This window comes from Gambusia affinis, linkage group LG15, assembly GCF_019740435.1.
Source record: "Gambusia affinis linkage group LG15, SWU_Gaff_1.0, whole genome shotgun sequence".
NCBI classification, from domain to species: Eukaryota; Metazoa; Chordata; class Actinopteri; order Cyprinodontiformes; family Poeciliidae; genus Gambusia; species Gambusia affinis.
In genome coordinates, this window is record NC_057882.1 from 22,528,390 (window position 1) to 22,555,792 (window position 27,403).

Below are 27,403 nucleotides of genomic sequence, written 5' to 3' on the forward strand. Positions count from 1 at the left end.
TTGATAAAATGCCAATAAAGATTTAGCTGAAGGATCGCGAGAAAATTTGTGTCCAATCGCAGAGTGCGCAGCTTGAACTGGACCGTTATGGACGGCAACGATCAACCAATAGAAACGTCTGATTACCTTTTGGGGGCGTTTCCAGGAAGAAAGCGGTTACACTTTCCTGTAATGGCGGACCAGACAGAGAGCGAAACTCTTGGGTTTAACGACAACAGGTCAGATATGAGAAAAAACCGAGTTTACAGCAAAACAGTTAAAGTATAATATTAAATAAAAATGCAGATTTTATATGCACCTGGTCGGGGATGTCTACGACTGAGACTTTTGGCGTTTTTACTTGTGAATGTAGCCACGGCAGCTAACTAGCCTGTAGCTAACTAGCCTTATGTTGCGCCTCTCCGTCTATGACACGCGGAACACTTTCCTAATCATAAAACGACTGTTTAGACCAGAGCCCTGTCTTATGTTCACACAAGAGGCATATTTACCTTTAAAAGTTTGTTAGATAAATCACGTAAGATGTTTAGGTAAACAGCAGTCCGCTCTGTACATTGAATGAACGGGGTGGCTATTAGCCTGACTAGCAAGAGGCGACAATCATAACATCATTGATTTTTGTTCATGATTGTTATGACCCGAAAGCATTCAGTACATAAATGTGTTGGTTAATAGACTACATTACTATAAAAACATAAAACAAAAAGCGCACACACGTATAAACTATAAACATGTGTAGTTTATACCGATATAACACCAATTTTAAAATATTCCTAAAGGCTATTGTTGGCTTTTTGGTTCATGGTGAATTGCACTGCTGCGGTGTTTGCAGATTTAACATGGTAGAAATTCTGGGAAGATACAGACGTGATCTGAATAAATAATGCAGATTTTTAGCTGATTGTAATTTCTCTTGGAGAAATTGTAAAAACATTTTGGATAATAAAAACCTAAATTGATTTATTTTGGAAATAAATGTTTATGATAAGATAGTTAATGCCTGCATCAGCCAGGTATGAACATAGGTATGTATAAATAAGTTCAAATGAAAAAGAATTAAGGCATACCTCCTTATCTCACTTTTGCTTGTCGTTTTTATGGTACACCTGTATCTCTAAATGGGTACCATATTTCAGCAGTCTGCATTAAACATCTCCACATAGAACTAGATTTTAATAATGTTTCAAAATAAACAAAGACTAAAGTTGACTTTTTGAACTGTTTTTATATTGATGCTTTGCACAGTCAGCAGCATTACTGAGTAAATCCATGTACAAAGCATTGCTAACTGTAAACATCCTTTCCCTTTAGAGCTGTTGGGCCATTACCTCAATTGATTGAAATAAATTTTTCAAACTACTGCCAGTGTTGCCTAAACACAATTGTACATGATAAATAGAATAAAGGAGCTTTGGTGTAATATTTATAGCTTAGTAATTGTTGCTTAAATGCCAGCATGCATCTGTAGAAAACAAAGTTTCCTTCCTGGAAGCCTTTGTTCTTCCTCTGACATCATCTTTCAGACTCCACTGATACTGAAAATGGCAAACACCTTCATACATTTGCATTCTTAGTATGGTGCAGCGCTAATTTTCTTTTTGTGTTGTGCATTGAAGAGCTGCAGCTTGAAACATTAAAATCCTTTACTTTATTGACCAGAATGGCACAGCAGGCAGTGCGGTTCCGCAGCCCTGCGCCTGCCACTCCTCCAACACCTACACCAGCCCAGACCCCAGTTTTACGAGGCCCTCCGCCACTGCTTAGGCCACCGCCGCCTCCATTTGGCATGATGAGGGGCCCGCCGCCAAGACCCCCGTTTGCCCGACCTCCCTTTGACCCAAACATGCCGCCTATCCCACCACCCGGAGGCATGCCACCACCCATTGGACCTCCTCACCTCCAGGTGAATGTTTTACATATTTCTGCAACATTAGCTGTCCTTGCAGGGACTGGGCGACTGTGGCTCTGTGGTAGAGTAGTCGTCTTGCAATCGGAAGGTTGTAGGTTCGATTCCAGCTTCCTCCTGCCACATGTCGATGTTCCTCTGGGTAAGGCACTTAACCACCATACATCTGCGTATCGGTGTATGAATGGGTGTGTGTTTGTGAGTGCGAATGGGTGAATGTGACTCTAGTGTAAAGCGCTTTGAGTGGTCAAAATGACTAGAAAAGTGCTATATAAGTTCAGTCCATTTACCATTAGCACATCTTTCTGTCATTGTGTATTCCATATTTCACAGTCATTATAACTGTGTTACGCCATGTTATATATTGATTTCATTTTATTCGTTCGCAGAGCTCTTTTGTTTTCCAACATCCGGCCACAGATGTAGCACATCGCTTTGTTATTCAGTTGATGCAAAATCTATTCATTTCCTATTTGTAAGGACGGTTGATGCTAGTTATTACACCAAGATATCCAGCGGTTTCTTTTTCACTTTTTATATTCGCAGTTTAAAGCAATTGTAAAATGTTGTTAGAACAGTTACAGGGAATTAACAGGTGTAGTTTTCTTACTGTTATATTATTTTTAGAAGTAATTTTCAAAAAGAAAGAAGCAGCAAGCAGACACAAATAAGGCTTTTTGGGCATACCTCTCTGTAAACCTAACAAGTTCAGCTTTTAGAAGACTTCCGCTCATCAGAGAAGGATATGACTTAGCATGTTTGATGATCTCTTTAGCTTTTATAATAATTGATTCTTTAATGCAGAGAGACTTTCTTTAAATGAGTCCATGAAACATCAGCCGCTGTGAATTATTCTTGAACTAATTTTCTAACCTGCAGGTTTTCTGTTTGCTACAAATGTATGTTTTGTTGTTATAGAAAGTCTGAAAGCCAAATGCAATGTTGCATCTTCTTCTGCAGAGGCCTCCTTTCCTTCCTCCTCCCATGGGCAACTTGCCGCCTCCACCAGGGATGCTGTTTCCTCCTGGGATGCCTCCTGTTCCTGCATCTGGAAACCCAGCTCTCAATCCTGCAGAGGAAATCTGGGTAGAGAACAAAACTTCTGAGGGAAAGGTAGGATTTTTTTTTCCCTTCATTTTTAAAAATGTATCTTAGAGACAAGTACTTGATTGTAATTATATTCATAAGGGACGATTTCTTAACCCAAGCACAGATCCTCAGTCTGAACCTTTTTGGCTGTATTCTCTTGAAAATGTTTGTTTTATGGTTAAACTCGCATAATAAAATTGAGTTGAGGGAGTAAAAAGAAAACAGGTTTAGGATATTCCTACATTGCTGATCAATAAAATAAATAACCTTGTTTGATGACTTAATTCCTCCTCAGACATATTACTACAATGCTCGGACCAGAGAGTCGTCATGGAGCAAACCAGATGGTGTGAAGATCATCCAGCAGTCTGAACTTAACCCTCTCCTGGTAGCGGGGGCTACAGCTGCAGGTTCCGGTGCGAATGTGGGTGCGACCGGGCCCGCTAGCACCAACAGTGGTAACACACCTGCCAGCACGGCGGCGGCAGCCTCCCCCACTCAGGCCCCGACCTCTACCCCGACCTACACACTCACCTCGAGTCCAGGCCCCACCACCACCCCCTCGCCCTCTGTGACCATCGCAGGTAAACAAATGTTCCTCGGCACTCAGCGCGTCAGCGAACACGAAGTTAAAGGTTTCTTGTCGTTTTTGTCTTTCTTACCTCACAGCCACTGTTGTAGCAGACCTCCCCCCTGTTGCCACTGTGACTTCCACCGTTGCTGTGTCGCCGGTCACCGTGGTGACCGTTTCCACAGTGCCATCCCCTGTCACGGCGGTCCAGACTGTGCCACTGCTGCAAGCAGCCTTGCCTCACAGTGTGGCCCAGCCCACTGCAGCCATACCTGCCTTCCCACCCGTCATGGTGCCACCTTTCCGGGTGCCTTTGCCAGGCATGCACATCCCTCTACCAGGTGAGGATGACACCTGTAGCTTAAAAGCTACTGTTCCAATGAAACTGTAGTGCATATTTATTGATTTTTAATTTTAGGTCTTTATGGGCAAATTATAAATGTTTTTGTCTTGTTTGCAAGTGTTGCTTTGTGGCTTATTGTAGCAGCCTCTAACAGTGCAGTGTAGAGTTCAAAGTAAAATGTTGTGCTGTATTCATACCTCTTTAGCTTTTTCTATTGCATTCAAAAACCTCTTTGTATTTTATTTTGTAAACCAACACAAATGATTGTGAAATGTTTTACTAGGTAAAAATCTGACCATGCATGTATTTTTAGACCATTTTGACCCTGAATACAATTAAGCGCAACCAGGTGCCCTCAAAGTTCAGCTAATTGGTAAATAGCCAGTTTGATGCAGGCCTGTGACAATAAATCAATTAATTGTATAATAAATTAAAACAAGCTCAGTAATTTCCATTTGAATGATTTATTATTTTTCTCTTTTCTCTCTTTCTACTAAAAGCTGCATGACAAAAGTCTTCAGTCTGTTGCATTTTCCTCAGCTAGCTCTTTTTCTGAAGGACAATTTTGTTTACAGAGACATCAGTATCCATTTTATCAGTTGCTCCTGTTGATTTGTTTATTTATTTTGGATATGATATTGAATTTATAGTTTATTGATCTGTGTGAACGTGTTTTCTCATTATTATCATCCAGCAAAATTTGTTATTGTGACGGGCCTATTTGTGTGTATTTTAATCTTGGCATAAATGCAAATGTTCATATTTTAATGATAGCTACTTCTAAACACTGGTAGCAGCATCATGCTGTGCTATTGTTTCTCTTCAGCAGGGATAGGAAATGTGAACAGAGTAAATCTCAGAACTGTAATCAGCTGTGGAGGGCTGAGTTTGGCTCGCGGGCCTTGTGTTCGACACTTGTGGTTTAGATTGCACTAGAATGATTCGGTCAAAGCTAGTTGAGGATTTGTGTCAATAATTGAAAATTAAATTTCATGAACACTCTTCATCTGATCGGACAGAGGTTTACCAAGACAAGTTCTGTTTTTATGCAAAGCTGGTGGAGACAAAACCCAAATATTGTTCTAAAAGGTACTGGCTGAATTTAATTAACTCTGCGGTATTCAACTTTTTATTTGTAAAAGGTGCTTAGACCAACTGTAACTTCCACAATTCAGCACTACAATGACTTAAAATATAAATAAAATGCATTGAAGTTTATGGTTTTAGTGTGAGAAAACAAGAAAAAATACAAGAGGTATGAATAAGGAAAGGCACTGCAGATTTCACAGGGTTTTCTGGGATTCATATAAAATGTGGAAAATGGCTCCTTCAAGTCGTTTCAGTTGCTTTGTATGAATTAAATTCTAAACAAGACAACAAGGCATCCTACACTGTGATGTCCCTCAGTGTTTAGTGTAAATAATTTCATCTCATCAGATTCAGCAATATGAGATATCCAACCTTTTTGACGCCGGTTTGTCCGAGTGGGACGCCACACACTCTTTGCACACCATGGTAGCCGATGTCCAGTTTCCTGCTGTGTTCAATCCCCATGCTTGCTTGTCCGTTGTTCTTGCAGGTGTAGCAATGGTGCAGATAGTAGGTGCTCCCTGTGTAAAGGCAGGCCCCAGCGCCAACGGTAAACACCCAGCCGCTCGCCTCAGATCCACAGTAGATGGCATGGTAGTGAATGATATCTACATGCATTGTATGGTGTCAACATGGGGTCGTTTAAAACCAGTAGCATGGTGTTGAATGCATCCATTCGCTGTACAGTGGTGACTTTTTTCAGCCATTCCAACAGAAAGAAACATAATGTGTAGCTTTATTATCATTTCTCATTAAAGTTCTGTTTTTATCAGAACTTTATATTTTATCTACATTAATGTTTAGCTATGATGTTCTTTCTACCATCAGTTGGTTCAAAACAAACGTCCTTGTGCTCTCGAACAAACTTTTTAAGGTTTGACTTCAAGATGTGTTGTTCTTGGGATTGACTTTGTCAGTTTAGCTGCTTTTTATTTACCGTGTTCAGCATCTAAAGAGAATTTGTTGGTTGTTAGGAGCAGACTGTTCTACGGAAGGTGCAAAATGACAGAGGAGAAGCCATCTTTGTCCCATTAACACTAGCTGTTGTTGCCTTGTAGCAGCTAATTCGGGCTATGTGTTGTGGTCATGTGGTTGTCTTTTGTGGCATGGTTGTGAGGGTGTGGTCACTACTTGTTTGTTTCTTTTTGTGTATGTGGCTTGTGTGATTTGTTAATTAGTTGTTTATGGTGAAGGTGTTATTTAACGTAGTAATTTTATTCTACAAACACTCTTTAAGTGGTTTCTTGCTTTTCTTTTCATTCACAAGCTGCCCCTTAAGTTTCTAAAATATTTCATGAAAGCTGTTCAGCTTATTTTGTTCATGCTGTTTTCTAAATATTAATTAACATCTGATATAACTCACTGTAAAAAAATTATTAAAATGAATGATTTCCATCTGTTTTCCAACAACAGGCATGCTCCCTGGTATGGGCCCGCCTTTAGTTTCCATGATGCACCCGCAACTGACGCTTTCGCCGGCTCCGGCATCCATAGCCGGATCGTTGCAGCTTCCTGAGTGGACGGAGTACAGGACAGCCGATGGGAAAACGTACTACTACAACAACCGCACGCTAGAGTCCACCTGGGAGAAACCACAGGCCCTCTTAGAAAAAGGTAAGAACTTCTGACTTCTGTAAGTTCAACTTTACTTCTAAGCAATTGAACAGGCATTTAAATATTCCATGGATAAATTGTGTTTGTTAAAAAGTTTATCAAGTTTTGCTGGACGATAAATTGTCCCAGAAATTATTGCAATAAATGATAATATTGTTGTTTTCTGACCTTTTGCATCCTCGTTTTAATTTACCAGGTGATTAATTGATGTAGTGTTTATTGCAACAGGAACATTCTATGCTTGAATTAAGATCTTTAGTGTCTGACACTGGACTCTGAAAAATAAAGTAGTTTATGTGATTTGTGTTTATTATATTTCATGGACATCAGCAGATCTGCTGACTGTGCTACTAATTTAATTAAACAGAGTGTTCTTTTAATTTCATGTGTGAATAGATTTAGTAAAACTGTATCTAGTTCCACCTGAACTACCAGGATGGATGTTATGAGGTCTTATTCTTTCCACCATGTGTTTTTTTTTTAAACATGCGTGTCTGTTTTGTTTCTTAGAAAAAGAAGCAGAGAAGGCCAAAGAACGACTGACCCAGGAGGAAGCTGAGGCAATGGAGATGGAGGATGAAGATATAAAGATGGAAAACACTAATAATGTGAAGGAGGTCAGTAAACAATATGAATAACAACAATATAATGGGAATATTAGAATAAACTGCAACCAAAACTTATAAAAAGGTTACAAAAACAACACAGGAGATGAAAACCTGTTTTCCTGTCATTGTTTGTCAAGGAACCTAAAGAAGAAGAGATGACTGAGGAAGAAAAGGCAGCTCAGAAAGCCCGGCCTGTCGCCACCAACCCCATACCTGGCACACCTTGGTAGGCATCCCACATCCGCTACACACCAACGTACTCGCTTCTTACTGACGGAGGAGAAAAAAGACAATAAAATCAATTTTTTTTGCTCTTTCAATCAGGTGTGTGGTGTGGACGGGTGACGACCGTGTTTTCTTCTACAACCCGACCACACGGCTGTCGATGTGGGACCGGCCCGAAGAGCTGGTCGGCCGATCCGACGTGGACAAACACATCCAGGAGCCGCCACACAAGAGAGGCTCGGAGGACAGCAAGAAGACAGGTGAGCAGGACAAACGAAGACTTATTTTTTATTTGAGGCTTTAAGTTACAACAGAAAAAGTAATTTTAGCAGCTTTTATGCTAAGAAAGTTATTTTGATGTACTCAGGAATCAGTAAGGAGGAACCAGAGATGTCGCTGGCCACTGAAGATAGTCCAGATGAGGAGCCAACCAAATCCAAAAAGAGAAAGTAAGTCTGCTCATTTAATATAAAACCATTCTTAAGTTGAACCAGTAATAATAATAAGTGGTATTATAACACCACTTAGAGCTTAACGATTCCTTAAGCTCTTCTTCACCTTGTGATTGTTTGATTCCGCCTGACAGGAAAGAAGAAACAAAGGAGGCAGACTCTGAGAAGGAAGCAGCCATGGAGGCAGAGCTGCGAGCGGCCAGAGAGAGAGCAGTGGTGCCCCTAGAGGCCAGGATGACCCAGTTCAGAGACATGCTGCTGGAGAGAGGGGTAACAAAAACAACCTTTTAAATACCTCAAATCTTATTTGTAGAGTACTTGTCATCCAGACAAGTGCTTGAAAATGTGCTAACATGTACATTTTTGTAAATTTACCAAACAGAATTAAGCAACAGTGGAAGATTCTTTGATCAATATTCGAGCTGTGCAACATGAACAAAACATTGTCATCCTTTTTGCATTAGAAAAATTTAGATTATTACAATGCAGCTTTAAATTAAATTGAGTCTGTCTTGAGATATTGTCTGTTTCAATGCAAACTTGAACTAATTAAAGTAAGTAATAAAACATTAAAAATAACTATTTTCAAAACTTCCATAAAGTCAACACTTAAATCCCTATATGGTTTAATAATAACATTTATTAATTTTAAATATATTTATGAACAAATCCGATTTGCAGTATAAAAGTGTAGTTATGTTTGAGTACAACTTGAAAATATCTAATGTTCTTCACCTCATAAAATGCTTAAGTAATTGTAGCCCAATTGTCCACCTTATTGAATATTAAAGTCTACCTTTATCATCATTACTGACATTTTCAGTTTCACAGGACATTTTTGAAACTTTTTATAGCTTAGCAGAAATTTAATGGATTTATTTCTTTATTTTTTTGGTTCAGAAGGATTGTAGTTTTGTATGGAATAGCAGTTTGTTTGTCTTTGCAGGTGTCTGCGTTCTCGACCTGGGACAAAGAGCTCCATAAGATAGTGTTCGACCCACGCTACCTTCTGCTCAACCCAAAAGAAAGGAAACAGGTGCATTTTCTTCATTTCTTCTTCAAATTTTTTTTATCTACTCTGTATTTGTCTTCTATTTTTTTCGTTTTTCATCATCCTGTCATTGTTTATGATCATGTCTTCAGGTTTTTGATCAGTATGTGAAAACAAGAGCTGAAGAGGAAAGAAAGGAGAAGAAGAACAAGCTCATGCAGGCCAAAGATGATTTCAGGCGGATGATGGAGGATTCCAAGCTCACACCCAAGTAAACAAACCAGCCATTTTTATTCTGAATGTTTCTGAAGATGGTTGTGACACTTTTTTACTGGTTGTGGATATTCATTTATGGTCCTTGTCAAACTTTCACTCTAAAAGGCCAAAGTAACAACTGGTTTCTTGCTTTTAAATCTTTGTAGAACAACATTTAGTGAATTTGCCATGAAGCATGGAAGAGATCCAAGATTCAAGGCCATCGACAAGATGAAGGACAGGGAGGCAATCTTCATCGAATTTATGACCGCTATGAGGAAGAGAGACAAAGAAGACTCCAAAACCAGAGGAGAGAAGGTAACGCTAACCTAAACCTGTGCTCTGGTTTTTAAAGGTTTTATTTTGAATTGCAGAGCTTTTGCAGGAATTTGTTTTCTGTTATTAGAAAGTGTAATTAACCAGTGGTAGGAGGATTTCAAACATGCAATGCTTAAGGTTTGCACACGGAGGTAAGCCCCTCCCACCGTAGGGGGTAAAGAGTCTCTTTCTTTGACCACAACGATTCTCTCCCGATCTAATTAAATACATTTTCACAGATTTGCAACACAATCCTTTGCTGTACTTATCATAAATTTAAATTGTACTTTGCCACAATTCTGGAAGGATTTGCTCTCGAGTTCTACTTTCTTTCTACTCAGGTCAGGCAAGACTTTTTTGACCTCCTAAACGACCAACACGTGGAGGGAAATCAGCGATGGAGCAAAGTGAAAGAGCGGCTAGAGACTGACCCTCGGTACAAGGCTGTGGACAGCTCTGCTCTCAGAGAGGAGCTGTTCAAACAGTTCATGGAGAAACAAGCAAAGGTAGGAGCAGCTCTTTGAACAGAGGAGAATGGACCGAAAATGTGTCAAACTCAAGACCTCAGGACTCCAGAGGGACACATAAATAAAATCTGTAATATAACAGTTGTGCGCTTAAATATTGTGTCAATCTAATCAAAGCAGTTTTTATTTGTATACTGCCAAATTGCATCAGTGTCTGCAACCATGGAAAATCAACAGATCCTTGCACTTTTTTGCAATAATGCTTAATTGTGACTTTACTGCAAAATTTTCACCAAAATTGTCAAACGTTGGGTTTATTTGACAACTCCCACCAGTATTTCTTACTTCTGCTACACTTTTGTGTGCCAGTCACTTTTTTTGCTTTACTTGATGTCAAATTATAGTCCATTATCGAACAAAAAGTTAGCGTCATACATAACTGCAAATATTGCAAAATATTTTTGCAAAAATTTCTAAGTTGGCCCCACAAATCTGTGATTTTCATTGCCAAAAAACCCCAAATATATCAGTTTCAAAACATGCCCAGTATAATTGAATTTTAAATCGCAGCTATCTATTAATATTTTAACAGTTTGTTAATGGGTTTTATCAATGCATTTTGGCACAACCGGCCGTTTAAGAACATTATGATCTTGATATGGTCCAAAGTGAAAATGACATCCCGGCATTAAGGTAATAAAGTCTTCCCTGCCCTGTAGAATGTGGACATTGAGAAGGAGCGAGAGCTGGAGCGGCAGGCTCGCATCGAGGCCAGTCTCAGAGAGAGGGAGCGGGAGGTGCAGAAAGCCCGATCGGAGCAGACCAAAGAGATTGACCGAGAAAGGGAGCAGCACAAACGGGAGGAGGCCATCCAGAACTTCAAAGCCCTCATGTCTGACATGGTGAGATGCTTCCCGGTTTCTGTCGTTGGTCCTGCGACACTCTGATCCTTCCTGGATTTTCAAACTTTCATATTTTTTTTTGTTGCATACTTTGCGATTATCTTGGCTGTAAGAGATTTCTGCCCCTTCCTCAGGTCCGTTCTTCGGACGCAACGTGGTCGGACACGCGCCGCAACCTGCGGAAGGACCACCGCTGGGAGTCGGCTTCCCTGCTGGAACGGGAGGAGAAGGAGAAGCTGTTCAACGAGCATGTAGAAGCGCTGGCCAAGAAGAAGAAGGAACAATTCAGGCAGCTGCTTGATGAGACCAGCATGGTGAGAAGTTAAAACATGACGCAGAAACATTTTCAAATGTAAGGAGAACTTCTGGGAAGGTTTCCAGCCTGAGCGTCACTTTAATTTTTTTAATGATACAGCTTATTTAAAAGTTTCTTTGTTGCAGATCACGCTGACGACTACTTGGAAGGAAGTCAAGAAGGTCATCAAAGATGATCCCCGCTGTATTAAATTCTCCTCCAGTGACAGAGTAAGAGATTTTCTAACACCTGCAGCAATTTAACATATTAACTCAACGAAATCCGATTTGTGTGTGGTTTTCATGTTTTATGCATTTATCTCTCTTTGCAGAAGAGACAGCGAGAGTTTGAAGACTACATCAAAGACAAATACATCACGGCCAAAGCTGACTTCAGAACCCTGCTGAAGGAGACAAAGTTCATCACGTACAGGTGTGTGCACTCAGCAGGAACCCCTTAAAAACTGCATTACTGTGACGGGGTTCTCTTATGATTTAGTCAAGCATAATGACTAGTCCACGTCGGAGATTGTTTTTAGAGGATTTTATTCAGCATCAGATCAACAGTCTCACCTCCAGCGTGAGTCTAAGCACAGACTGCCAGCCTGTGGAACAGAGCCCTGCTTTTAAAGCCACAGGCTCCGCCCACAGACACTCCAAACAATCAAGAAATAAACAATTACTTCCAACTCCATTAAACTCTTAAAGTATACAAAATAATAATAAGAATAATAACAATAACAGAAATAAATAAACAAACTTGTAAACAAAAATACAATACTCAATTTGATACGAAACACCTGGTACTAATCTGATGCCATCATGCAGTCATCATGTGACTGCCTCCTAGCAAGCCACCATCTAGAAAAAAAAAACCCTACTTGAAAATAAAACCAGGAAAATGTTTGATTCTGAAAATAATGGATTTTGGATGAATGTTTAACTGAAATAGGAACACCACGTGTGCACCCACAATGAACCTTCTCAGCTCAACCTGCAACAAAAAAGTAAGTTAGTGGTTGTTTGTATATGTGCCTGCATAACTGACATGGACTCTAAATATGTCCTAATTCATGACGGCTCCTCCGTCACAATTACGCATGGACAAAATGGACCTGGAATTTTATCACGATATTTTTGGTACTATTGTGTTGATAATAAAGATTATCTCATTAAGATAAAAAAAAAGCATTAACTTATTTGTAATGGCATTCATAGCCCTTACAAACACAAATATTATTGAAAAACATTCCTGTTTGAAATAAGCGTCTTCAGGATGAAACTTAATTAAAAAAGTGAAACTTATGTAATTAAACAGTAACTGCATTTAATCATATTTTCAAATTTACCGATATTTGCTGATTTTCTTATCTCACGGGGGAGAAAATAGTAAAAAATAAAATTTCCAATCATACAGTTTTGTTTCTTTACAATATTGTCAGTATGCCTTGACAATATTGTATGAGACAGATAATCTGGGAAAAAAAAAGTTCCTGTTTTCCTGTAACAGGGTATCCAGCACGTTCACAGGGTTGATTGGCAGCGTTGAGATTGTTTTCCTGTAGTTTTTACTAACCTGTCAGAGAACTACAGATGAAAATTAGCCCTTGTTGCCAAGTCTGGCATATTTACATGGCTGTTTTCATGCATGCATGTTGATTAATATAAACTGTCCCTTATGAAATAAATTCAATGTGAAATTAGAAGAAAATTCATCTTTTTGTGGCTCTAATGGTTCCATTTTTCCCAGGTCCAGAAAGCTGATCCAGGAGTCGGACCAGCATCTGAAAGACGTGGAGAAGATCCTTCAAAACGACAAGCGATACCTCGTGTTGGAGTGCGTCCCAGAGGAGCGCAGAAAGCTGATCATGTTCTACATCGAGGATTTGGACCGACGCGGCCCGCCTCCTCCCCCCACCGCCTCTGAGCCGACTCGACGCTCCACCAAGTGAACGGCTGGATCGCCACCATGACCAGTGACCTACTCCTCCCCGCCCTTCCCTTTGGCCAGAGCATGACCTCCCCCCAGCACCTCCTGAACCCCAGCCTTCAGGCTGGCCTCGCAGTGTTATTGCTGGGGGCTGACTTCCTTAGAGATGAACGGTTAAGGTCTCTGTGTTATGCCATCTCTTCATCCTGCATTTAAGGTCACAGCAGGGAACAGAGGTTGACCTGATCTCCAGTCGACTGTTGACCTCTTTACCTCTGAGGGAGAGGAGAAAGCGGTGAGGCTGTTGTCTGAGCAGCCACACAGATGTAAGATAGCTGATGTAAATGAAGATGTGTGTGCGTGTGAGTATGAGTGTGGCGCAGGCATGTTTAAATTGAGTATATGTTTGAGGCGTCCTTAAGCCTTACAGCTCCACTGTGCCAGTCACCGTTTCTGTGGCACAGTGTGAATGTTAGTTTCAGCTCAGTGGTTTACTCCAATGTCACAGCAGTTTCTCTGTTGAATGAAATAAAAGCAACATCCACTGTTTTTCAACATGAGGTTCTGTTGATTTTTTTTTCCACATAGCTTGTTTGAAGTGAACAATACTGGTGAAGACAGCAGCTTATATTGAAATATAAACTGAGGTGGTTGCATAAAAATATCAAATATAACATGTTAGCTTAATAAATTACACAAATTGAGTGCTACACAGATCAGGTGAACAAGTAAATTAAAAATACAGATTAATTAAACCGGAAAAGCTTCTTTTTTTGTAAAATACTAATTATACTGAATAGACTGAGGGATCTGAAAAACATAAAATCTTAATTTCTGTTACAATTTTATGTTCAGATATTGAAGGGAATATATATTTATATATAATAAAAATCTATACATTTTGGTGTTTGCATTGAGAAACGCTATAAGATTTGTCTCCTAAAATGCCACACTTATGACCATCAGAACCATTTCTGATTGGTCAAAACGTGTTACGTCATAAGATGTTGCCGGACGTCTACACTCGTTCGGTAGTAGCTACCGCTCCTTTTCACGTCGCCGCCGCATGATCTTGCTGCTTGCTAAAAATGCTGGAAGGTGCCTCGTTTCAATACGAGAAGACTTCATTTATTTGAACCAAAATTATTGCTTTGAAACTATAGAGGGCCACATATATGACAACATTTTAAAAAGTAATGTAAATAAATACCTACTTAATTAAATTATTTATTGAGATACTATCACAATAAATAAAGTATTTATTTAAGGTTTATATATTTCCAGTGCCGCATTCCAACATGAAATAATATAGTTAAGATGTTTGGTCTTAAATTGACTTGATTGCGCAAAGTAACCAGTCAGATGTTAGGGCATATTCATAGACAGAAACATAATACGGTACATATAAGATTCTTCATTGCCTCCCCTAATATTTATCTTTCAGTTGTACACACTAAAGTATTTGAAGGTAAGATAGCTAAAATATTTATTTTTCACAAATTAATAATTCAATTATTTTATACTACCCTATTTGAATCAGCCATAGATGACGATGTTGTTTATGCCGCTCTGGCTTTTTGAATAACGGAAAGATTCTGCCAATTTGGCGCACGGTGGCATATAAATGATGCGGACCCCCTTCTCTGCTACCGCATCCTCACAATCATCTTTGTACTTCTTTGTGAACCATATTAAACTTAATTAACTGATTCACTTCTCAGTAAAAATAAACCTGCATCATATTTTTTCTAAGCATGTCCCTCCAAGCGAAAGAAGGGAGATAACCTGAACCTAACCTGCTGGTACTGAACCGAACCCTCTTACCCTCGGCGCTGCTCGCAACCGGCTATGGACGGCTTTCAACTCCCGCTCATCGCCGTGGTGCTAACGGTCTGCTCAGCTGTCGGAAACCCGGAGACGCCCGCTCATGAAGATGGTGCTCCGCCTTCACGAATCGGTAAGAACTGTTCAGACACATGGAGGATTAAAACATGGAGGCCCCTGAAGGTTACCGTTGGATTCAGCTACTGTTAGCAATGGTGGCTAGCAACACATGACACAGAGATGAAAAATGAACTAAAGGTTAATTTGTTTGTTGCTCATTTCTGAAAGACACAGATATATAACCGCTACTTTCTGGCTAACTAACATTTTATTATCAGTTTTTAAAAAAATGTCTTCATTGGTTCATTCATTGCATTTAATTTTCTACTGGTTTTATTGCTACTCTCTACGGAAGAGTACGGAAGAGGATTAGGGCTTTAAGGTCAGAATTCTTTTTTTTTTTCCGGTGGCCCTAATCCTCTTCCGTAACTCTCTGATGGACCGACACAGAGAGAACGTAATTATGAAATGGAAAGTAAAAAAATCTATATTTTCATTTTTATAAATAGAAATCTGAATCTTATTTGAATCTGTACATGTGAATCAATTGTATTTATATGTATGTCCTGAATATATGTGTGTACTTTGACTAGGTCATTCTAACTCATGAACTCGGAAACATTTGACCAAAAAGTGAGATGAAATGAGTGGAAATACTTTTTCACAGCACTGCTAAAGTTGAGGTTTTCAGAAATGTTTTTGAAAGAAATAGTATGAGATATTTGTCATTGTATCCACATTTTGTATGGACATTTATTGACCCAAAGAGAGTATATGAGATGTTTTAAGGTTTGAAAAGACACCTTAAAATTATGAATTTATGCTCAAAGGATTTCTAAACAAGCTAAATATTGAAATGAGACATATTTCCGTGTTTTAAGTAAAGAAATCTGCTAATGGAACTAATACTTTTTATTAATATTCAATAGTTATTGACTTAAGCAAGCTCCCATGTCATTCTAAAAAGTTATCTGTGAATTAGTGTAGTCTTATTTTAAGCATAATAAGATATTTGCACTAGAAACTAGACAAAATACATAAGTTTTAGTTTTCTTGCATTGCATTATCTTCCTTTTTTCTGTGCTCCAGCTGTGGTTGGAGCAGGTATAGGAGGCAGCGCGACGGCCCATTTCCTGCGCCAACACTTCGGTCCGGAAGTCCAGGTGGACGTGTTCGAGAAGGGCGAGGTCGGAGGTCGTCTGGCCACTGTAACTGTCAACCACAATGAATACGAGTCTGGAGGATCCATTATTCACTCCGTCAACCTGCACATGCAGGAATTTGTCAAACAGCTTGGTGAGTTATAACAAGTTTTAATAATGGCAGTGATATTCAGTCACAGAACATTTAAATAGTTTTTCCTTAGGGTCAAATTTCTCCTCTCATCTATTTAAAGGTTTGAAATACCGTCGAAATGTGGCAGGAAAGACTGCTGTTTTTAATGGTGAAGAGGTGATTTTGGAGGAGACCGACTGGTACCTGTTGGATCTGTTCCGGCTTTGGTGGCGCTATGGGATTAGCTTCATACGGCTGCAGATGTGGGTGGAGGAAATCATGGAGAAATTTATGAGGTAAAGATAAAAATTTTATGTTGCTTTTTGTTTTAGGGGTAATAACGTTACAACATTTTGATACTGATATTGTAGCTTCAAGTATTGGCAGAAACCTAAGTTAACCTGATACAATATCAGCACAAATCACACATACTTTTACTGCTTGTTTTGTAGTGTGGAATCTTGGAAAAGGCTTGAGGAAGTGATATTAATCAATCAACAAACAATAAATATAAACCAATGTGTCTGCATGCAGGATGTAAGTGTTGCTGGATAGAAATACTGGGGAAGAATAAAAGCTAGAGCAGAGAGCTCATATCTGCAGGCTTGTATAAACCGATTCTCTTTTATTTTATTTTAATTTTTTTGTTTATTGGGATATATTGGATCAATTTCCAAAATCAGAAAATTGATCCAATAAAAATACTTTTTTTTTCTTGCTAGCTTAATAACGGTACTTGAAACTGCTTGGTGCAAACATTACAAGTCCTTACAATATATTTAGGAACCTCATTAGAATTTTTCAGAACGTATTCTTGCATTATTATGCCATTTCCATTATATTACTTAAAAATGGTCTCAAAACAACAATATTATCGTTTATTGCAATAACTTCTGGGACAGTTTATCATCCAGTGAAACTTATGATGACAGACCGATGTATGGAGGAAGTTAATGAAGAAATTTTTGATGAAGAGTTTTTAATAAAAAAGCATCTGAGAAATGAATTGCAGACTCAATCGAGACTTTCTTTCTTGCTTTGATGTCTGCTTTGAAATATTAACCGACCTGAAATAAATCAGCCTTCTCCCTCGGGAAGTGATTTATCTCTTTCCATTCAAGGCAAATCTCATGTTTCCACCTGTTTTTGTTCTCCACTGATTATTGATCATTTCAGACTTGAGTGAGACAAATGTATTGAAGTGTTTTCTAAATTTGTCTGTAATCTGTATTTGCCATCTAGGATTTACAAGTACCAGGCTCACGGCTACGCCTTCAGCTCCGTGGAGGAACTCCTGGACTCTCTGGGAGGCAGCGGCTTCATCAACATGACCAGACGGCCGCTCTCCGACTCGCTGCTGGAGCTGGGCGTGTCGCAGCGCTTCATAGATGAGGTCATCGCTCCTGTCATGAGGGTCAACTACGGACAGAACGTTTCCATCCCCGCCTTTGTAGGTCAGCTCAGTGTGAAGCAATGAGGGTTAGAGGATGAAGAGGAGGGGGTGAGGAGATGAAGAGCAGGGAAGTGACAGGACAGAAACTGTGGTGGTGGATTTAGAGGGCAATATGACAAAAGCATCCACATCTCTGCTGATATAGGTCAGCTCAGAGGGGAAGAGAAGAGAGGCAGGAAATGAGTATGAGAGAGGCTGGAAGTCGAGAAACGAAGAAGGGAAAGTGAGGTGAGAGGAGGGGGGAGGCCTATGGGAGCCTGGGAACAGGAAGGTGTGTAGGCAGCTGATAATTGGTTTATAGCTCTTGGCTTCATTTCTTTTCTGTGTGTGTGTGTGTGTGTGTGTGGGTGTGTGTGTGTGTGTTTCAGGCGCTGTTTCTCTGGCTGGTGCCCAGAACAACCTGTGGGCGGTGGAAGGAGGAAACAAGCAGGTGTGTTCAGGACTCCTGAAGATGGCTAACGCTAACTTACTGAAGGCTCAGGTCGCATCTATCTCCCCGCTCCACTCAGGTATACTGACATTTTCTGAAAAAAGATTATTTTAATCTTCTAATCCTGTTTAAGTTAGATTTGACTTTGTGTTGGTGCGTGGAGAGGATTAGCCATTTTGAAAATGAGGGATCAGCAGTTTTCTGCTGATTCATCCTGAACACGAACTAGTTCTAAATTCAGTTCAACCATGTTAAATACATTAAATACATTTTCTTCTCCCCTGCCCTCTTTGCTTACATAACGGTAAAATTACCAGCACAGCTTGTCCTTTCATTCACAGATTTTACTGCTTTCATCATCAGAAAACATGACTGAAATAAATCGGCCACTTTAGAGTACATTTATGATTGTGTTCACTTACAAACATCAGTGCAGCAGAAGGGTTTAGTTTCTGGTAGCTTTTTTTCTCCTGTAAAAAAAGCTACGTTTCACAGTTCTTAAAAATATGAACTTCACAACACCAGTGATGTGGAAACGAATGGAGACAGATCCAAAGCTCCTGCTAGTTGGATAATAACGTCTGAATTTAAGCAGCTAAAAATACTTTTAAAATCCTGCATTCCCTTCTTAAGCCCTGAAAAAGTATTATAGCCATCAAGGAAGAAAAACATTTTTTGTTTGTTTTTTAGGTTTCAGCATTAATAAATTAGTCAAAGTACAGAATTAATAGTTTGACTTCTATTTTTCAATACATTTAAACGGAAAGCTTTGTGTTAAAACAGGTTTCTGTCTACATTTACGTCTTTTACACATTTACATTGTGATAGATTTGTGATCAATATCAGTAGATAATACTGATTAGAATTGATAATCTGATTAGATTTGTTAATAATTTCAATAAACTCTGATCCAGAATCGCATTGCATTCTGGGGGATGTATGCAGAGAAAAGAGTTTCGCCTCTCAACCTCTCACAGCAAGCTAACGAAGGTTAGTGCCTTCAACTAGCTCTCTGGTTGCCTAGCAACAACCTGCTGTTAAGAAGAAGCAGTTTGAAGTTCCCTCTAACTGTGGTTACCTAGTAACGGCCTGTCGAAAGCTTGTGCAGTAGCAGTTTGAGGTTTTGCCACTCTGCCTCATAACTGGTTGAAAATAAAAAGCAAAGGTGTGGAGTGAAAATTTTGGATAAAACAAGGAAGGTCATATTACTAATATGGCCGTGTTTCAGATATATATATATATGAAAAACTAATCAGTAATTGTTTTTTTTTTATAATACTAAACACTTCTCTCAATCCTGTGCTTCAGGGGAGGTGCTGCAGTACCAGCTGAACTTCACCGCAGCGTCAGGAGTCGGATCGGAGCTGTACGACATCGTAGTGTTGGCGACTCCGCTTCAGGCCAGCGTTGGTTCGGGACTCCGGTTCCAGGATTTCGCCCCTCCCTTCGACGAGCTGCCCGGCAGCTATCACGGCACCGTGGCAACAATCGTTCACGGTTACCTCAACACGTCGTTCTTTGGTTTCCCGGACCCCCGCCTGTTCCCGTTCGCCAGCGTCCTCACGACCGAGACGCCCAGCCTGTTCTTCAACAGCGTGGCCAGCGTTTGTCCTGTCAACATCTCAGCCGGATTCCGGCGCAAGCAGCCGCAGGAAGCCGGCGTCTATAAGGTGTTTTCAGCTCAATCTCTGGAGAAATCGCAACTCAAAACACTTTTCAGGTCAGTTGAATAAAGAGAAATTAGAGAAATTGTCCTGTTTCCATTAAGCAACTTTATTTTTGAAATATCAAATTTGGGCAATTGTATCATCAATGGAAGCGCATCTACTAACTTTGTTTTTCATCCATTCTTGAAATTTTATGTGTGACTTTATGAGGTCTTTTAGCCAACTTTATGTTTTTATACAGGTTCTATTTTATCATAGTTAGTGGGCAGATTTTCACAGTACCGTGTATTTGATCAGAGTTGGTTAGTAACTAGTTACATTTACTCAATTACATTCACTTAAGTAACTTTTTTGAAAGATTTTGCCTTTAGGTGTAATTTTACTACGCTGTACTTTCTACTTCTCTGAGAGTAATTTTATTATGAAGTATTTCTACTCTTGAGAAAAGTTTCTGGATTTTCTCCCCACTGAATGACAAAAAAAAAGTTTTAATCAAAGATTCACCAGACAAACACACAGCTGCAGCTTTGGTTAAAGTTTCATAAGTTTTATAATGAAAGAAACTAATTTGGAAAACATTTCTTTAGTTTGACTTGGTTATTTTATGCTACTTATATGAATTGTTATTTTGGTGGCTGCACAGTGGCGCAGTTGGTAGAGCTGTTGCCTTGCAGCAAGAAGGTCCTGGGTTCGACTCAAGTAATGAGTTACTCAGTACTTTTTCACTCTTATTTGAGTAATTTCTTGGACGGCTACCTTTTACTTTTACGTGAGTGAAAATAGGTTGAAGTAGTGTTACTCTTACTTGAGTAAAGGTTTTGACTACTCTACCCACCTCTGTATGTGCCGTTGTACCGCAGTGAGATATAAATATCGTCCTTCTGGATCTCTGCAGGTCGTATTATTCGGCCCAGGTGACGGAGTGGCAGGCCTACCCTCAGTATGGCAGCAGCCAGGGCCTGCCGCCTGTGGAGCTGCACCCCAACCTCTACTACCTTAACGGCATCGAGTGGGCTGGCAGCGCCATGGAGATGAGCTCGGTGGCAGCCAAGAACATCGCCCTGCTGGCGTACCACCGCTGGAGCAAACAGACGGACATGGTGGACCAGAAAGATCTAATGCACCGGATCAAAACGGAGCTATGATCCAGTCAACTCAAAGTGGAGAAAAGGCAGCTGTAAAAATTTATTTCAAAGGGATTCTTTGGCGGAAACTGTGAATGTGTATGGTGATACAGCAGAAAATGGTTTTGTTTATTTTAACTTGCAAATGTTTAGCCTTAAAATCTTTTATCAAAGGATTTGAAGCTTCTTGTAGTGTCTTGACCACATTTCTATAATAAAATCTGCCTATTGCTGTAAATTTGTTATAAATCAACTGGAATAAAATGAGAACTTTTGAGACTTTTTAAACAAATATAGAGCAATGTTTTAGTTTTCCAGTTGGCTTTACCTGTAAAAGATAATTAGAGAATTGATGCATGTTGCAGGACTTTAATGGGATGTTTTTTATTTTTGTTAATTTTCTGTCCACACAAAGAAGAATGTCAAGCAGCCAGTTTCTATTTTTGCCTTGAAGTATCTCGACTGTTGCTTTGCTTCTTATTCAGGTGTGGTGAATGTTCATTACTTAATGAGATTATGATAATTCTAATGATACAGTTACTGCAGTTTGTAAATAAATGATTCAGCTTTGTTTTATTTGCCAAAGAAAAACTCAGAGAAATTAAATATTTTTTAAATTCACTGGTCAGTCCTAATAAATTAGAGCAACATTAGAAATGTTCAATATTTCAATTCAGAAAGTGAAGCTCTTGTGATTTATAGACTGATTAAACATGTAACTAAACATATTTCTATTAACTTTAACAAAGTTGGCATATTTTTACAAGAACCAATTTAAAAAATATTAGCACAAAATACTTTGATGAGGTTCTTCCAGTCAAAACTAAATGTGGAAACTTCACAAATGTCTTAATCAAAGATGAGGACTTTGGAAAACTGAGTAAAAAGGGTTTAAAACAAGAAAAGAAACAGTCATGTGTGCAACTGTACTGTGGAACATAAATATATGAAATTTTAAGTCTATATCCTTAAAATTCAACTCTTGAATAGGTTTCAGTTTACAATCCTCAAGCTGCCGCTGAACCTTATCTACCACATTTTTTTCCTTCCACTAAGCTTTCCATTAAAATGCTTCTATACAGTACTCTGTGATCAGCCAGCTTCTTCTTCTTATGGATTATTATGTCAGCCTCTGTATACTGGATAACTTGGAAGTCAGACTCTTTCCAATGATTACGTAACATTTCTGTATTAGAAGCAATTTTATGTTTTGTTTTATGTAATATTTAAACTGTCTCAGAAACAGTTTTTTTTATTGGCCACATCGATTTAATGAACTAAACAAACCCTTTTGATATATTTCTGTGTGGTAAATGAGTTAATTACATTTTGAAGCTGAATTAGGGTAATAAATTTAACTTTTCAAAGGGCTTTTAGTAAATTAAAATGTAAATGTGATGATAGTTTCTTTCACCTGTCAAGATGGGATCTGGATAATGGAGTAATCACAGCTATACAGTGACTTATCGCAGTGACCACTGGTGCTATGCTCTTTCCTGCCGCCCTTCTTTTTTTCTTCTTTTTTTATATGATTCCCCCTTCCTGTTTTTGTTGCGTAATCCAGCGGAAAGAATTTTTTTCAGGGACTGGAGCCAGTCAGCTTTCACACTGGACAGAAAACAAAGCCGAGCACCGATCTGCTGTTGCTGATAATTTACATGACACATTTTCTTTCCACTCAAGCATGAGAGCGACACTAAGCACATCCCTTCTCTAAAAATGTAACACTTTAAAGGATGATGTTTATCTGTTTCTGGGTTTGAGCTGTAAATGTTGGTGAACAGAGAATAAAATGCTTTTCTTGTCGTCTGAATATCTTGTGACTGAAAGGGGCTTTTGTTAATAAATAATGTGGTTTTGTCTTCTGATTAAACTTCATTTATCCTTTTAATCTTAGAAATTGTCTACAAGTGGCATCAAGGTGCCTCACTTTGTTTTTTACAGTTATCTCATTCTCCTCACAAGTTTTATAAGCAGAGCTGTGATCTTGTGACAATGTGGATGCCTCCCATGGGATTAAGTTCATGTTCTATTTAATTTACAGCTTTTATCTTTTTACTCCTCTCTTCCTGAACTCAGTCTAGTTCACCAGAAAAGATAAGGCAGTCTAGAGTATTTTACACAGATTTATTGCTACATGGGCAGTATTTAAACGTCAGAGGGGATGTTGAGCCTTATCTAGAGATGAACTTTACATAGTAGACAACTTTTATAAATCTAATTTTATTCATTCTGTCTTTTGTCTTAATTTAGTTAGAAGCATTTTGGAAAATATGTCTTCTATCTTAAGTTTGAAGTCTGAGATTGCTGACACAATGAAATAATCAGTAAATCTTCTAACTCTGTAACATATTCCCTTCAATAATTATTGTTTTCCAGAGTGGAATGAAAATTAAAAAAGATCTGTATTTTGTTTGTACATAAGTGAAAACAAACTTTACTAAAGTTTTTAATAATTAGCATGTCCAATGCCTTAAAATGAGGCATAGTGGTGAATAATTGTAGAGAAAGGAACATTATGCATGTTTTTTACATGTAAAACTGAAAAGTTTATCTTGTATTTGTATTTAGCATAGCTTATCTGCCGTTTACTGCTATTCTATTTTTTCTTGTAGACTGATATCTTTTTCTTTTGTCCTTTCCTGTTTGGTAAATCGCTCACATTCAGTCATGTTGGATGGAAGGCCTGTGTGAACTAATTTGTTTAAAAAATAATACGAAGGGGAACTAAATGGGATTTTTTTTTTAGCTCGTACTATTCAAGGGTCTGTGAAGAATTGATTGTGATGACTGGCAGGAAAAAACCAGCAGTTTTTAAATTCTCAGTTATAATTTATATAATCTACTCTATTCATGACAAATCTTCCAACAGCATTTTTGTTTATGCTACTGTGTTTTGGGGTCTAACATGGTGCTTCAAAAGCTAATTATGAGTGCTAACCACTCCAAACCTACAGAAGTTACTAATTTACTGTATGTTGACATTTACAGATAAAGGGAAAGAAATTCAAATTAGTCCACATCCCGGTAAATCTTCATGTACAAATGCATTAACAGAAAAACAATAAGTTGTTTTATAAATTGACATTTAATCATAATGAAAACACTTTTTTCTCAAACTTTCTACTTTTAAAGTAAAGCTTGTTCAGTACTTTCTGCATAAAAATCCCTACAAATGAACTGTAATTATCAGCAGAACCTAACGGGAAAAACACGGGAAGGCTTCTGAGCAGCGCTGAACTCCTGAGAATGCCATTTCTTTGCCAGCTATGAAATTCCACAGAACTCAAACACATTCTTAGTTTTTAAAACTCTACATCTTCTCAATATGTGAATCCTCATACTTTGCAGGCCGTGTGTTATAAATATTCAATCAACTGAAACATGGAGTAGATTAATAGACACTTCCTTTGAAACTCTTAATGTGTAAATGTTTTACTTTTTGCTAGTTTCTGAAACGTGTTATTAGGCACTTTAAGTTTGTCATGGATATGTTTGTTGCTCATATTTATTTACACAGTGTGGACCAAAATCCCCTCAAGGAATAGATTTTGTCTGTCAATGGGCAGAAATAAAACTATTTGGGAAAAAAAAGTCTTGTGATATTGTTTTGCTCACTGGCTCAGTTGTGGCTGTTCGGACAAAAAGAAAACAGCTTTTAGACATATCAAGTGCAAAAAGTGCCAGAACATAATAAAAGAAAATTTGTTATTTATCCATGCCATCACTAAAATGAAACTTTAAATAAAGAAAGCAGTGTATCTGTTATTAAATGTCAATAATGCATACTTAAATATTTAAATGTGAAAAATTTGAAGTCACTATACAATAAATTATTATTATTTCTTTGCTTATGTCAACTTTAAGTCTACATTTTAGAGTGAAGACCAACCTAATTACTCTCCAACTTACAGAAAATAGAGTAAGAAACAGAAAAGGAGCAAAAATATCTAAATGCTAAAACATTTCTTTCAGTTTCAGAATTACTCAGACACAGTACTTGGAAACTAAACAGTGATTCAAATATAGACATCCAAAAATGCCATTGGCTGACAAACCGGACATTGTGATCATTGACAGACATTGATAAACAGTTATTGCAGTTATTGTTAGTGCATAGTTATTACTATGCACTATGTATTTATATATATAACATTATGTGTATAAATAATATTCTCAGATTAAAATAATCATCTCAGCTTTAATCAATTAATTTATCATTTGATTATGTAATCACTGCAAATATTTCTTTAATATTTGTTTATACCAAAATATTTTTTATGGAAAGTGTCAATAATTACTGATTGTTTATTTATCACCTGTTGCTGCTTTGGCACTTAGGATGCAGCCTTACAATTATTTATAAAAATAGTTACATAATTATGGATGTTGTTCTAAATTAAATAAATTTATGTACCTTTTTTCAGTACATATTTAAAAAAATGTTCATGTGTTGTTTATAAAATCTACATTAATTTCCAACACAATTAATAATTATTCTTTTATATATATTTATAAATAGTGGCATTTTTGGACCTTATCATTATCTGATTCTTCTCTCACATTTTTTCGACTTGCTAATAAGTTAATAAGGTTTATTGATAAACTATACATTGCTAATGTATTATTTTGATGTATAATTCATTACTCAAGTAACTGATGATTTTTATTTCCTTTATAAACTTCGGCATTTTTGGACCTCCATACTGACTCACCATTTTAACTTTCTTTTACTACTGCTGACCAATTTTGAAACCGAAAGAAAAGCTTCGCATCTTATTTTCGTCCCTTTTTTCTGTAAAATGTTGAGCTTCAGCGTCTCTTCAATTGTCACATTTTTTCATGCACTGTTGCTTTCTTAGCATTGCATTTGCCACATTAGTTTCGATTTTCAAGTGAAACGAAAGCTGGGGTGGAGTACTTTCTCAAACAATTTATAAACAAAACAAAGCAAAAACAGTTCACTGCACGAAATAAATAGCAATGAAGTAATGAAACAGGCTGTTTACTCAAAATAATATAGAAGTATACTAAGTATACTGTCATTATGCACGCCTAAGTCAACATTATAGCTCTGCTACATTTCTTTTAATGTTTGTTATCTTTTTAATACAATATTCTCCATCTTCTAGCTGTTTTGCAACTCTAAATTGTGACTTTTAATCTATAAAACCCTGCAAAAATATTAAAAAGTGTTTTTCTCCAGCTCGGAGCTCTTCTCCCATTGGCTGGTGGGTGCACCACGTTGGTCGGGTAGTCACGCGTTTTCCAGAAACCCGTCAGGAAGGAGAAAAACAAAACAAACCCGAGAGAGCTGTAAAACCGTGTGGACTCCATTGGAAAGGGAAATATTTTTAAAATTATCGGCTTAACTCAAACACGGAAGTCTAGCAACGAGCGAGGCCTATGCATGGGAGTCTTAAAAGTGAGTAGGACCACTACTGGTGCGTTTATGGACACTGGTGCGTGTTTCGACCGCGATGGTTTGTTAGCTTCGAAGCTAGCTGCTTCTTGTTGAGTGTCGGGCTACAGCTGGGATGAGGAAGGGGGCGGACGGAGGCCATACTGACCGAGTTGCAGGTGAAAATAGGGCATTATGTGTAATTTCGGCTCTTTCACATTGAATTAAATGCAAATAAACAATCTTATAGTGGCATTTGTCTTAGCTTTTGGCTGTTTGTCGAGGAGGAGAAACGTTAGCTAGCTCATGTTCTTTGATTAGCTGATATAAATATCGGTCAGCTGGCTCCAAAATATCACTATGATGACTTTCTGCTGATTTGGTATCACGAAGCTCGTATAGCAGCTGATTCCGTGTCAGTTTGGGTAAAAACAACTGTTATGTAAGGAGCTCAAACTGTCAAGAAAAACATCGCACCGATCATTATATTTACCCATTTCTCCTATGCATTCAGATTATATAAGATTACATATGTAAATAGTGTTGAAGTGTGATTGTGGAGGAAAAAGTCTGACTTTGCAGCATTAGGTGTCCCATGGTACACGCCCCCCAAAATCCAACACATCCTGTGTTAGTGGAGAAATGCTCGACAAATCCATGTGATCCGAGCTCAAATATACTGTGAGTGCAAACATTCAACGTTATGCTTTCAAGGTGATTGAATTTAGTTTTTATTTTATTTTAAAAATCCTGTTTGTGGATTCATCGACCGAGTCAATGTGAATACGTCTATGCATATAGTTTTTTTTTTTTCGAGAAACCACGAACATACACGAAATGTTAACGATTTTTATTGTGTAAACTTTGTTTTTGTGTGATTTTATGTAAATATCTCATAAATAATAATATGTAGGGCACGGGGATGTAGGCCTCCTGGTTGTTTATCTTCTGCTTCAACCTAGATTGAAACAAGCTGTTTATGATGAAGCAGGTTCTGTGATTGACGGCCAGTGTGGCCTATCAGGCACTCCATAAGGCGGGCCTTCGTTTCATTTCGACCAATTGGAAAGCAAGCTTACGTGGGTGTTGGCACAGACTGTTAGATTGACGTTTTG

The 27,403-nt window shown here is 38.2% G+C and overlaps 3 protein-coding genes across 6 annotated transcripts in view; all 3 read left to right on the top strand.

Annotated features, from left to right (window-relative positions):
• Positions 1-72: 72 nt before the first annotated feature.
• Positions 73-13,609, top strand: tcerg1b (transcription elongation regulator 1b (CA150)). Of its 2 annotated transcripts, XM_044140143.1 has the most exons (21): positions 73-218; positions 1,660-1,903; positions 2,867-3,019; positions 3,291-3,579; positions 3,665-3,907; positions 5,489-5,548; positions 6,412-6,612; positions 7,123-7,229; positions 7,358-7,446; positions 7,545-7,705; positions 7,813-7,894; positions 8,032-8,167; positions 8,844-8,933; positions 9,041-9,159; positions 9,311-9,461; positions 9,803-9,967; positions 10,648-10,830; positions 10,965-11,144; positions 11,272-11,355; positions 11,457-11,557; positions 12,875-13,609. In XM_044140143.1, exons 1-21 carry the CDS (start codon positions 88-90, stop codon positions 13,074-13,076), a joined length of 3,171 nt encoding a protein of 1,056 aa, XP_043996078.1. In that variant the 5' UTR covers positions 73-87; the 3' UTR covers positions 13,077-13,609. The 2 variants fall into 2 exon arrangements, with proteins under 2 accessions (XP_043996078.1, XP_043996079.1); XM_044140144.1 differs by lacking the exon at positions 5,489-5,548.
• Positions 13,610-14,645: 1,036 nt separating this feature from the next.
• LOC122844561 (prenylcysteine oxidase-like) lies at positions 14,646-22,755 on the top strand. The gene is made up of 7 exons (XM_044140149.1): positions 14,646-15,011; positions 16,028-16,234; positions 16,335-16,509; positions 17,456-17,667; positions 18,035-18,175; positions 19,405-19,816; positions 20,659-22,755. The coding sequence occupies exons 1-7, from the start codon at positions 14,903-14,905 to the stop codon at positions 20,906-20,908; spliced, it is 1,506 nt and encodes a 501-aa protein (XP_043996084.1). The 5' UTR covers positions 14,646-14,902; the 3' UTR covers positions 20,909-22,755.
• A 3,396-nt stretch (positions 22,756-26,151) lies between these two features.
• Positions 26,152-27,403, top strand: part of crebrf (creb3 regulatory factor) — a 31,247-nt gene continuing 29,995 nt past the window's right edge. Inside the window, exon 1 of one of the 3 annotated variants that reach the window (XM_044140152.1) lies at positions 26,152-26,331. The gene's annotated coding sequence lies outside the window, so the exon portion shown is untranslated. Of the gene's footprint in view, positions 26,332-26,415; positions 26,468-27,403 lie in introns of those variants that run through there. The other 2 variants (XM_044140150.1, XM_044140151.1) reach the window with 2 other exon arrangements.

Coding starts and splice junctions, on each gene's coding strand:
- tcerg1b (XM_044140143.1), top strand. CDS start 88: ATGGACGGCAACGATCAACCAATAGAAACGTCTGATTACCTTTTGGGG. Junction 3,580..3,664: donor GCCCTCTGTGACCATCGCAG/GTAAACAAATGT, acceptor CTTACCTCACAG/CCACTGTTGTAGCAGACCTC. Junction 7,706..7,812: donor GGAGGACAGCAAGAAGACAG/GTGAGCAGGACA, acceptor TGATGTACTCAG/GAATCAGTAAGGAGGAACCA.
- LOC122844561 (XM_044140149.1), top strand. CDS start 14,903: ATGGACGGCTTTCAACTCCCGCTCATCGCCGTGGTGCTAACGGTCTGC. Junction 15,012..16,027: donor TGCTCCGCCTTCACGAATCG/GTAAGAACTGTT, acceptor TCTGTGCTCCAG/CTGTGGTTGGAGCAGGTATA. Junction 16,510..17,455: donor ATCATGGAGAAATTTATGAG/GTAAAGATAAAA, acceptor TTTGCCATCTAG/GATTTACAAGTACCAGGCTC.